Source organism: Columba livia, chromosome 1 (assembly GCF_036013475.1).
Source record: "Columba livia isolate bColLiv1 breed racing homer chromosome 1, bColLiv1.pat.W.v2, whole genome shotgun sequence".
Lineage (NCBI taxonomy): Eukaryota > Metazoa > Chordata > Aves > Columbiformes > Columbidae > Columba > Columba livia.
In genome coordinates, this window is record NC_088602.1 from 195,927,847 (window position 1) to 195,941,451 (window position 13,605).

General features: G+C 38.9%; 1 protein-coding gene across 5 annotated transcripts in view; it reads right to left on the reverse strand.

Moving 5' to 3' along the window:
- The window catches only part of SLC2A13 (solute carrier family 2 member 13), a 211,849-nt gene that overhangs the window by 78,203 nt on the left and 120,041 nt on the right, over positions 1-13,605 (reverse strand). For all 5 annotated transcript variants that reach the window (XM_065049021.1, XM_021301322.2, XM_021301278.2 and 2 more), the window contains one exon: positions 69-177. In XM_065049021.1, coding sequence (XP_064905093.1) covers positions 69-177 — 109 coding nt within the window. The remainder of the gene's footprint in view (positions 1-68; positions 178-13,605) is intronic.

Sequence of the window (13,605 nt, forward strand, 5' to 3'; positions counted from 1 at the left end):
GCCCATCTGTAACTGCTATTAGTCTTTTTCTTATATTTTATAAAGAGAAGCAAGCAGTAAATACATACATGACGGTGTTAATCCCTGACAGTTGTTGAAACATCTGCAGACCACAACCCACAATTAAGGCTCTTCGAGTTGGAGGGTATGTTAGCATTCTGCAGATCACAGGTCCAGCTTAAAAAAAAAAAAGAAAAAAGAGAAAAGAAAAGAAAAAACAACAAACAAAAGAATACGTAATAGTTCTTTAATAGTGCTTAAGCGATCGCTATCAAGACAATGTTCCCAGGCATAACAGGTTTTGCATCTTAGTTTCAAACAAACTTGGATTATTTCAATTATTCTTTAACAACTTAATCATTTCAGTTCTGCTTTTCCACACTGTACCACAAAGATGATTTTCAGGAAGTTCAGGCAAAAAAATTAAACTGTTTTTGCACACAGTATATACTCCTGGTAGCAAATGTACAGCTCTCCTATATCATACTAACAGGCTGCACAGCTGCTGCAGCTGAAAGTACTCAAAGTTATCACAAAATATCATTGTTTTCTTTCTAAAAGTTCCCACTGTTATTGAGAGCTTATTTCAGAAATGCCATTATTCACTGCTCAGATCTGGATCTTGCAGATAAAGTGTCCTCCCTTGGCCCCCAAACACCCAGTTTCCACAAACCAGTTGCAAGTGTGGGTACTTTGAAGGTACGGGATAAATGTTCTGCACAGCTCTAAGGCCAACAGAGGAAGCATTTATTTTTCTCACACCTTTGGCAGTAATGGTATGAGACTGCATTCAAAAAGCAGAAAACAGCTTCTCAATGAAGAAAAAAACCAAAACAAAATTCTGGCAAACAGAGCAAGTTTTCTTCTCTGGTAATTTTAAATTTTCAAAGTATTTTATTTTAGAAAAAAAAAAAAAAAAGGTAATACAGGAATCTATATGATATCAGGCAAAAATTTAAGATACTTGACTCCCTTATTTACTTACTCCCTTATTTACTTGAACTTGTTTCTGTCCAGCATGATATTTAGGGCAGAACATAGTCTGGTGAAAAATTCTATATTTTATAAATCTTACAATATCTGGTACACCCACTCAGAATACCTAATACAATAGATCACAATAGTCAAAATAGTTGCCATTAAAAAAAAGTGAGGAGGATCTACATTTTTACATGTTCAGTCTTTCCTGAAATGCAGAAAATATTAAATGTGTTGATTCAGTATAAAAAACCTATATGGATCTGTTAGAGAAGAACAATTTACATATGCAAAGAGTTTCAACTTCAGAAAGGTGACAATCTGTGAACAGTTTCATAGGGGAACTCAAGGGGGTTTAGATAACATTGTCTTCACTGAGTGATAATCAGACCTGCCAAGAAAAATCTGTTTTCATTTTAAAATTATGGTATTTCTAATTCACATCTCAATTGTATCACCACTTAACTTTGCTTCTTTACTATTAACAGCAGAATGGAGTCTGAGACATTTTGCAGGTGGTTCCCAAGTACCATTAACATTCAGACAGTTCCACCTGCCCTGCCACAGAGCTACAGCACGACCTTCAAAATGTCTCTATTTGAGTAAATACAAATAGAATCATAGAATTGTTTCGGTTAGAAGAGGCCCTCAGGATCATCAAGTCCAACCATGACCTAACTCTAGTACTAAACCATGTCCCTAAGAACTTCGTCTATGCACCTTTTAAACACCTCCAGGGATGGTGACTCCACCACTTCCCTGGGCAGCCTGTTCCAATGTCTGACAGCCCTTTCCATGAAGAAATTTTTCCTAATATCCAATCTAAACCTCCCCTGGCACAACTTGAGGCCATTTCCTCTTGTCCCATCACTTGTTACTTGGGAGAAGAGACCAACCCCCTCCATGCTACACCCTCCTTTCAGGTAGTTGTAGACAGCGATAAGGTCTCCCCTGAGTCTCCTGTTCTCCAGGCTGAACAGCCCCAGTTCCCTCAGCTGCTCCTCATCACACTTGCGCTCCAGGCCCCTCACCAGCTTCATTGCCCTTCTCTGAACTCTCTCTAGTACCAAAATGTGCTTCTTATGATGAGGAGCTCAAAACTGAACACAGTAAATAGAGCCCATCTACATATCTGATAAGATATTCTCAAGCAAGACACATGATAACACTGAGTAGACAAGTATGCCAAAGGGTTCAGTGGTCAAAGTGGCACTTCCTCAGTGGAAAAACACCAAAACCAGCCTGGGCTGTCAGCTAGGAGCAACCTGGAGCTCAGACATACCCTCGGGTTTCTCTTCAAGCTTTACAAAGAAAATTTACTAACAAACACAACCATGAACCTCAGTCCACAAAAACAGCTTTCAGGTTTTCATACTTGGCCCCATACCTGAGCGCGGAGCCTTCAGGCTTAAAAACCTTTATCTGGCAATTGCAGCATCAGTCACGAACTCAGGCTGCTGAATGTAGATGAGATGCCCTCCATTCCTCACAAGCTTCCTATAAAGTCCTTAATGGAGTTCAAAATCCATCTTTATCTCCACAGGACCTTACAATCAACCTAAAGCTTGAAGTCCACCATCAATGAGTACACTTATTTAATAAGCTGGAACTCTGCCCCAGCAGCAGGGGCTGCTAGGAAAGGAAGCAGAAGCATCCTAAGGAACTGATGCAAAGTTTTGAACAATTCCTGATCCACTCAGCTATTTGATGGAAGTTATATAAAACTCTATTCAAATCCAGCATTGTACAAAACAATTGGAAAGAAGGCATTAAACTGAATAGCTAGAAATTAAAGCAGCTGCTCCCAGACAATGGTTTGCGACTCAGAGGGAGTCGTGAACTCTCAATAAAACTTCATCACACGGATCGGTTTGTGCGCCTGAAGGGGGGCCCTGCAGAAGGTTTAACACCACGTAGTAAAGTCCAGAGCTTTATGTTAGAACTTCAGACTTTTAGAGCATCCACTCAGCTAAATTCAGTACTTGTAATTTTTCAGACTTCTGATTAATTGGATCAGAAAAATGATGCTAAAAATCATCATACTGGTTCAAGTCAGGGATTTAAAAGTTTCACTCCAAATCTGTACCATGGCAACTACACATATCAATAAGCATACACAAAATTAAGGGATTTTCTTTCATAAAATTCACAGCCTTCAGATTTACAAACTAATAAATGCAATCAAAGAAATAAAAGAAGATGTTAATCTCTATATTAAATGAGCTTTACAAACTCCACTAAAAAACCCAAAGGACTTTGACTGCAAGGTGGCTGTTTTTAAAACAGAAAATGAGTTTGAAACGTTTTATTAAAATTATCTAGCCCTAAAACTAATTATATTATGTCTGCATGTTCCTGTCTTCAATTCCACCACCCATCTTCTGTTATATTACAACCTTAAAACTAAACAACTCTAGGCAAAATATGGTTGCTTACAGAGAATGAGTCTAATCTAAAAAATAAAAAACAAAACAAGTTTTGAGAATTAAATACATTTTTCTTTTGAAAATAAGTCTTCTGAAGACTGAAAGTGTGCTTCAGGAGTTTCTGATAACCGTTAAATCTGCTGTTAGTTATTACAATAGATTAAAATAGCACAAAACAATAAAATAATTAAATCTTTAAAAAGTGGAACGACATAATTGCTCACAGAACTAGAGGGAAACAGATGATGCAAAAGATATATCACAAAAAAAGCCCCAAAACACCACCCACAAACAGCAAAAATTTGGCAATTTCTACAATGGAAAAAACCAGATATTTGTCACCAAAAGTCAATATTTTTTGTTCATGATAGTTCTGCCTTAATTGCTGTTGCTTTCTTTTCTGCTAGATTAGAAACATTCCTGCATTTGAACCACTCCATTTGAACTTTAGAAACCACAGCAATGTTTGCTTTCCTCCTTCTAATCTACGAACGAAAATGAAGTCAAAGGATGAGACTTCCTAATGTCATGAATAATTTAATGAGACTAGATTTAGTCAGACTTTTTCTGCTGTGGATTCAGGTAATTACTTTATCTGAAGTAAATTTCCTTAATGCATATGTTTACGAGGGTTCAAAATCTGCAGCAGTAAAGGGCAGCTGAATCTTGATGTAGTGACAGTGCAAATGGCAGCAATAAAGAACACTGGAAGAACAAGGACAACGCTGTTGTAGAAGGCGACATTACATGTAGTGGTGATACATGAAATGGCTCATCATGGTCTAACTGGCTTCTTCTCAGCCTGATCTAAACTGTCTGTATAACGAGACATTCATCCTTACAAGCAAAAGCCAAAGTTAGAATGTGGAAGTTTGGCTTCACATCCAAAAAGCCTTATTAGCTTACACTGAGCAAAATAGGGTGGGAAGACCTGTTCTTGCAAACCTTTACTTCTGAAAGTGAGTGATGCTTTCCAAATGTTACATTTTACAAGTGGATATCTGAAACTTTTAATGACAGCTTCCTATGTTTTAGCTGCTGTTCGTGTTATTAGGCATAACCCATGAGTTCGGCGTAGAAATTGGGAATCACCTGGTAAGGCATGTTGATTTTCTTCTGTAGGTAAAATGGACTGGGTGGCAATCATAGGAGCTTGGGTGTGACACACTGCCAACTAAAAGATATAGAGACTTTTCAAAAAATGACAAAACAAACGCTGGTTCTAAAAGGAGATTAAGTAACAAAAGCTAAAAAGCAGAAGAACGGGTATTAATGATGTTTCAGCATCTCCCTCTGAAACATACTGCATACACTTCCAGGGGGATAAAAATATTGTAGATAGACATAAAGTCAACCTAAAAAATCCCACAGCAAATGCAGGCAGACATCCGCTGCTTGGGAAACCTTGTGATCCCCCATCCCTCAAATTAGTAGTACAATACTTGGCAAAATTCCACAGCCAGGCAACTATGGTTTGAGATGAGGCTCTGCCAAAGTCATTTGCAGGTTCAAACATTCTTTTGCCAGCTAATCTAGGTGACAGCTTGGAGCAACAGCCTAAAACTATGTAGGGCTCTTGCCAGCATTTTGTGTTCTTGCTGTAGACGAGAGTTTCCAAAAAGGCTCGGCCAAGCAATGAGACACTCACTCATCAGTTAAACTTAACCTTCAGATCAGTTTCTCAGACCCATTCTTGTCCCAATGCCAGTCAATACCCCTTCTTCCATCCAGATAAATCTTCAAAGAACAAGTCTACAGTTAGAAATGGGACAAAAAAGAGAAGCTTGCGGATAGTGCTCTGGATAACAGAAGACAGACATGGGAGCAATTTCTCTGTTTTGCCTTTCCTCACGGAACAACAGCTTCCAGCCCTGCTTTCTCTGCATCATTTGCAGAACATTCCTCTGCCTAAGACTCCTCCTCTTAGACTTAGCTATTATTTTCTGCATATGAATGACACAAGAAAGTAAACACCCTTTCTCTCTCCAAGCCTATTACATCATTATTTTCCTAAAGTATCAATTCATTTTCACAATGTCTTTCTGTAAAATTCACCAAATCACAAGAAAACAGAAGTAGTTTTAAGATCAAATTCACATTATTTATCCTCAGTAGATACAAAACAATTTTATCTAAGTACACTCTCAATAATACAGGAAGCTTCCTACCTCATAGAATTCTCTAATCTGTTGAGAAAGCTCAAAAGCATTGCTTGCTTCAGTTGTTTTTTTTACAGTATAGCCCTCCATCAGCCAAAAATGAGAAAAGACCATCGGATTGCCTAATAACTGAGTTACAGCATTTTTTGATTTTCCACAGCAAATATATATGGTATAAATGGTATAACAAGACACCCTGCTCTAAAAGCAAACAAAGCTAATTAGACATAACCATTTTGGTTCTAGAGAGTTAAGTAGTGCAAGAAGGTTTTCCACACCTAGTTGAACTGAAAGAGTTTTTTTGTTGGCTCAGGAAGCCTAGATTGCAAATAAATGGCCCTCCAAATGTTCTTTTTAATCCACACACTGAGAACAGAAACACTAACAATAATGAATTTTTTTTGTTTGTTTTGACAGCAAGTTAGGTTGGTCTCTTGGGAATCCTGAAAACAAAGCAACTTTCCTTTATCTGTAAAAGGGAAAAAAATCCCTTGATATCACATTCTTTGATATAAAGCTTTGGTGACAGAAAATCAATGACTGAGTACTTGCACAAAGACAGCAGCAGTTAAGAAAACCTTTGAATAGGACAAGAAGGACCGACAAGTAGGGAAGCAAAAAAGGAGGGCAATTTTGGCTGTGTATGACATGTTCTTTAGAAAAAACAGAAATTACTGTAATGTAGTCCTTTAAAACCGGAGAAACCGTGACAGAACCGATAACAAACAGAGAAGAGTGGCCATTTACATGATGCCAGCAGGAGCTGAGAGAAGTGGCCACAAGGACAGTGAGATTCCGTGTGCGTGGAAGAGGGACCCTGGTGCGGGACCGTCCAAGCTGAGGAGTGGGAGGTTTACCTGGTTCTTTAACAGGAAAACTGGGTTAGGGACCGAGAAAAGCACTGATCGTATCGTGCTCCTGTTACAGCTGTGGCGGGCACCTTGGAAACAAAGCAACAGGTATTACGGTGGACTTGTGCACACCTGCACAACGTTTCTCTTCATGGGCTCCTCTAGAACCTCTTTACACAGGAGACAGGAACGTCATCCTCACTTAAAAATGGAGAAAGCCAATGAAGAAAGATAAGATGATGTAGCCAGCATTACACAGGCACAACCAAATTAAGGCAGGTGTTGTAACAGCCTCAAGAGCTTCCCACTCCATCTCTCATCAAGTGAAGTGCAGAGCATTCAGCAGTCTGGAATTGGAAAGTTTTTTTTCCTTCATTGCAAAATGAAGAAAGATAATTAAAATAAAATCACAGCCAGGACAGTTCAAAAGGGCTTTTTTTTTTTTTTTGGTGTTGTTGTTTCTCTCGTTTTTCAATTAAAAGGGCATCAAAAAAAGGTGATGACTCAGAGTTCCCTCCAACCCAGTCAGTAACCTACTCTCAAGCTGATCTGCCCAGCTGTTACTGTATTAATACTTGTACAAATATTGTATTTTAATTCCTGGGCAACACACTTCAAGCCTTACATATTTTTGCTTTTTTTTTTCTACCAAAAGTCTTACTTTAGCATTTTCCCTTCTATACCTTGTCACCAGATGAAATATCCGTGTTCCTGCTCTAAGTCAGTGGTTTAACAGTAAAAATAGATTTCTACTCCTTGCCCTCGAAAAGAATGAGATACGGGGACAAATTCCCAGTAGGAAGGGGAAAAAGATCAACAAAAGAAGTCTCCATGGGAACTTTTGGATACAATCTGTTGAATGTTCACTTCTTTTTTTTTTTAACTTTATGAATAGCACATTTAGTTTAGAGCATCACCTTAAAAAAGGTTTTAAAAAAAAACCAGTTTATCTAGGGGGCCTGTAAAACTCCTCCTACTTTTGAAAATTCAGATGCCATTAGTATGAGAGCTTTATTAAAAATAAAAGAAAAAAGTTAAATCAGAGATGAGGTTCACATTTAAACAGATTTTAACAATGTGTTTTGAAATCAATATAACTTTAGCACAGATCAGTTGGGTTCCAAAGCTATCAGAGGGGAGAAAAATCAAAAAATCACTTTAGGTTAGAGTCAAAGTACTTGAACTTTGGCTTATAACAACAAGATAGCACCATCAATGGTTTTATAAATGACAGACAGCACAGCAGGCTAGTTTGGAACTAAAAATAGCAAGTCTTAAGAAACTACTTCAACATCAAAAAAACCCCAAAAATATGAAGCATTTAAACTTGAGCACAAAGCTGAGTTCCACTGAAAACAGAAGAACAGATACACACTTAAACATTTCACTGAACTGCAGCCTAAAAACACATCTTAAAGTATCAGCTAATTTACTACATGTTAGTATTAACCATATTCCACCAGAAACACGAGAGGTCTCTAAGACAACCATTTCCACTCAACAACCATATTCCACCAGAAACACGAGAGGTCTCTAAGACAACCATTTCCACTCAACAACAGCATGTTTTTCAGCAGAGAGGGCTACCTGAGGGCCAGAGAGAGACCCAGGCTCCCCAGAGGTGTGCAGGGGGAGGACAAAATAGAATGCAGAAAATTGGGACCAGATGTGAGGTTGTTGTCTGTTTATTTTGCACCATAGAAGTGGTCAAACACAGAAAGAGAGATGCAGACAGGTCGTGGTCAAAATTTCACTGAAAAAGCTCAGGAGAACCCTGCTCTGACTTGTCCTGCTTTGATTAGGGATGAGATTACACAACCTTGAGAGGTCATCTGCATGATTCTCACATGAAACCTACATCATTCTTAGATTTGTGCTGGTACCACTTATTACAACCCTATGAAAAACTAAGTCTGGTCCTTCACAGTAGCCAAAAAAACTCCATCAAACTGAATATTAGGAATTAACAGATTATCACGACACTTTGTGACAGTGCACTTCTTTCTACTTCTATTAAAACCTTACTGGCCTTCCAATATGTATTAATAGCACTATTTTCACAGTTATCTCAAGCAACAGTTACTGAAAAACATCCTTACATAAAGATCCTGTAAATCTCAGCCATCTCCATATCACCACCAGCACATCCGCCTCTTTTTGCAATTTCAGGCCTAGGCTTCATTAATCAAGAACCTGTCAGTCACACTAGACTGACAGTTTTTACCCTGAATTTATAACCTCTGTAGAGAATATAAATCAATATTGACACCAGCAAGTGAAAATACTCAACTGACAACTCTCATAACTGGTATGAACTATGACACAGCAATAAAGACCTCATTGTGGCCTTTCAATACACAAAACGGGCTTACAACATAAATGGGGAGAGACTTTTTAACAGGGACCACAGTGACAGGACAATAGGTAATGGTTTTAAACTAAAAGAGAGTAGATAGGATTGGATACAAGGAAGAAATTCTTTACTGTGAGGGTGGTGGGGCACTGGAACAGGTTGCCCAGAGAAGCTGTGGATGCCCCAGCCCTGGAAATATTCAAAGCTAGGCTGAAAGGGGTTGTGAGCAACCTGGTCTAGTGGAAGGTGTCCCTGGTCATTGCAGGGGGGTTGGACTAGACGATCTTCGAGGTCCCTTCCAACCCAAACCATCCTGTGATTCTAAGATTGTTAAGAGCTGTACGAAGTTCTGGTCCCCTTTGCTTTCTCCCCCTCATTTCAAAAAAGGAATACGGGAGACATGAGGAAAGACTAATGAAAAGGCAAAAAGAACAATCAAATTAATGGAACAATTCCAATATACAGCAGTGCTAACACCATCTTTACTAGGCCCCTGGGTACTAAAATGCATATACGATTATACCATATTAGTGTAGTTATGTTTGGATTCACTAGACACTAATATTAACAGTCTCTTCAGTGTGATTCTGCCTTCGTTAGTATAATCAGCCTCTGCTTTAGCTACAGATGAAAGCAACAAATCAAGTACACCATCCTACAAGCTGGAGGAAAGGAGCTGGATTAGGTGATGGAAATGTAACAAAAGTTGCATAAAATCAAGTGACACAATGAAGGTGAGTAGAGACCACGGTTGTTTCAAAATAAGACAGAAAAAGAGATATATAAAATGGCAGATGCAAAACCAAAAGCGCAGCTATCATCCAGCATGTGTTGGCCACTATTGAGACAGAAGAGCAGTGAGACAGACCCTGTCTGACACTGCATGGCCATTTTTATCAAGTGTGAAAAACCCACAGTGTAGTGGACGTTTGGTTCTTGTCTGCGGTCCAGAAGACAGAGACAAAGGGCCAAATTTTTGCTACTGCAAATTATACCTCACTGGAGCAACCACCTGCTTGATTCCAAATCAGCCACCTGCTAAAGTATTATCACTGGCTCAACTAGTAATAATTTACAATTTGAAAATGCAGAGAACTGATGATAATCTCTTGGGCTATGATCCTAAGAAGTGTTTTATCATGAGAACTGAAGATTATGAAAAGCTGATGTTCGTAACAGTTTTCAAATCTTCCTCTTTCTGTAGGATTCACATACAGCTTATGTGAAGTTTTACATTCCAGCCACTCTGGAGTTTCAGACATAATCGAGTACTTCACAATGAACTATGATTCTTCACAATTTTGTATCAGATATAATAATTAGCATCAATGCAAAGCCAGCATGGAACCAGTTTATTTGCACAAAGAAGAAAGCCTATGGAGAATCAGATTAGTAACTTCCTGATTTATTTCATAATGCTGTCAATGGTAGCAACAAAACTCCTCCAGCAAGATGCACTGACTATTTTTAATGTACCTTCACCATAAAGTCTTACTGGTTTCCAGAAATTAGAGAGAGACTGTCTCTGCATAAACTTTAGATAGTTCCACAAGAATAATTCTTGCTAGTGTCAGTGAGACTGACAATAAGTAGCTGGATCTACGTACAATTATTTGTACAGCTGAAATAATTTTGCCTGTTGATTAACAGAGAACAGACAGTAGGCCTCACTTTCATTAGATCATTTTCTAAAAGTAATTTCAAAACCTGACACACTGATGTGCTGTATCATTAGCTGTGACTAACTTGGTGAACAAAGGCTCCAATTAAAATGGAATTTAAACAAAAAATACCTTTTGTCTGCTGTTTTATGCAGCATTATAGTATCTTCCCATGTCATGACGCTGGTTTTAGGAAAAATTGAATTAATACTCCCTAATGGACAGTTCAAGGTCTCTCCTGTACTATGGAGTACATCTTACAGCAAGGGGAAACCCTTCTGATCACTTTCAGCATAATGAAGGTAGAATGGCATTGCCTAAATGCCATGTTTATTAGCAGTTTCTTTGTAAATATGAAATATTTTAAAGGACAATTATTTAAATAGCTGTTGAAAATCCAGTAGAGTGTAAGATAATGCTTGATCTCTTTTCCCCCAGTTAAGTATGCGCTACAGGACAGAAGCATGCAGGACAAGGATCTTTTCACTGCTTCTGTGCAACCTCAAAAGATCCAGCAGATAAAAAGGAAAATCAAAAGGATTGTATTAAATTACTTAGAGAGCTCAGGCCCATTTTTCAAAAAGATACAGAAGTCCTGAGAGATGCTCTCATGCATTCCAGGAAGCAGATTTTTATGATGATTTTATACCCTTATCGAGTTAATCCACCATCTAAAGGAAAGCACAGTATCCAAATGACAGCCATTGTTCAGAAGACACTAACCTGTGTGTGTGTGTATATATAGTGTGTATATAAATATATATATATATATATATATATATATATATCTGTAAACTAGTGTTTATGATGCATCTCAATCTCCTCTTGTGCTCCCCTACTGAACTCCATCTGTTTTAAAATTTTAAAGAGAAGTTTTTAAGTTTTGGACAGACATCATGTTTTCAACCTGTGTTTCTTATGCAGCAGCTTACAGCTGGTCCTAATTAGAGAAAGTGGCCACAATAACACAAGGAAAATGGAACCATTAAGAGTGGAGCCAAGCCCCACCAGAGCCACCACTTTGAAGGGGCACATTTCCATTCCATCACCATGTTTGACCATATTAAAATCAAACTATTTCAGAGAAAGATCATTTCTCAGGTACCTGCAGCGATATGAGCCATTTCCATGTCAACAGATATACATTTCTTTCTTTGGCAATAGATACTAACAATAATTTCAAAATACCACTTCTAAATATCTTGCAAGAGGACTATTCTCTCAGAATGAAACCGAGCATCAGGATTTCTTCAGTGCTAAGAGTAAAAGCAAGCAAGTTTCAATGTGGTAGTGAGAAGAACCACAACAAGCTTTGGCCTGCAAGCCAGTAAGAACAAAAGAGAGGCTCACACGAAAACTCGAATATTAAAAAAAACCCCAACAAACAAACAAACAAACCCCCCACAAAACATTACACATTTTGATGCAACTATGAAGAAGTCAAACTACTACACAAACACTAGAAGATGTACGAAGATCAACTGATCTCCAAATACACACTGGGCAGGGACAGGTCAGAATTCGTATTCAAAAAGTCCCACATTACAGGAAAATTGCACACGTCTGTGTCACTCACAGAGGTGATCTGGTGAGCTGCTTCAGGACCACAACGTTGGCTGTCACAGAATGTGATACGGTACCAGTCAGGTTAGGTTATAGTTGGACTTGATGATCCTGAGGGCCTCTTCCAACTGAAATGATTCTATGCCTCTTATGATCATGGGAAAAGAAACACAGTTTATCACAGAATAACATCATTTTTTTCCCAGAGGGGAACAAAGTACTAAAAAAGCTCTTGCACACCAAAAGATGAAGGGAAAGTTTTAGATAACATTCACAGCACAGATTTTCACTGGCACATTGCTGTCTGCCAGCACACGAGGGGATGCAATTTCAGACAGCACTGGTGTGCTGGCAGGAGGCTCTTGTGGAGAGATGCTACCGAAAATCCATAGAGTTTTGGGAGTAGGGATCATTTGAACTTGTTTGTTTGGCAAGGGTGGATTTTTCCCCCATTATTCAGGTACCAGGACAGCAATGCCAAACCAGCAGAGTCCATCCTCCTGTGTTCTCAGGGCTGTACTCCCACAGGAGCTGTCACAGCTGTCCCTCGCCCCTTCCACCACTGTCACCACCACGTACCACAGAGGTCCTGCCTGCAGGCAAGAGCCGTGCTGCTGCAGAGCCCCAGGACACAGCGAACACTCGGTATTGGTATGGGGCACAACTGTTTCTTTATTAAAAGATCAGCTAGGACAGACATGGTTTTGATTCGCTTCTATACTATTTAAAGGAATGGAAGCTTCTGACTTCTTTGTTAAAATTATGGATTTCTTTTCAATACAGGTCAAAATCCATCAGGGCTCAGCCTATTCTGTGCACAGGTACTTGGGTTTCCAGCACCAAACAAGGGCAAAAAAACCACTGTGCATCTCAAACTGCCCTGCAGCACTGAAGAGCATGAGGGAATATGCCCTAGCTGACAAATGAAGACTAAATAAAAAAATAAGTAAAAACTGGATTGGCATCAAAAAAATCCTTTCCTTTGAGCTAGTCTACATACGCCCTCCAGACCACAGCAGAAAATCGCTATTTTAATAGAATCAATGCAACCATCTACTGAAAACCAACTCTTTTAGATTCTTTGGGTTGCGCAGGCACTACTAACTGTCTGAACTGGATGAACTTTCGAGGTCCCTTCCAATCCCTAACATTATGTGATTCTCTGTGTGAAGCTCTGTCCCTGGGTCTATATATCTGTGCCAGCAACCTGCTTTCAGATCAGCCCAGCTGTCCCTAAAGGTGCTGCACGAGAACACGCTCAGCTTCTTCTCAGTTTCACTTCCTAATGCTCATTTGTGCAGGGAGACATAAGAGCAACAATGGAAACAAAACCAGCAGCACAAGGGCATGTACAGGTAAATCAATAAATATACTTCTATATGTAATAAATACACAAGAAAGTTTACACATTAGGCTAATTGTTGCACATGGAAGATGCTGCTAGAACCTACTATATAAATATTTTTTTTGCCTGATCACATTCCAGGCCAAACCTGTTGGAAATACGAAATAATATGAGGAAAAAAATCTGCATTACCGTTTCGTTGACATTCTTCAGGTTTCAGCTTAACATTACAATTTGCATCAACGCAACAAGCATTCTCAGCTGTAACA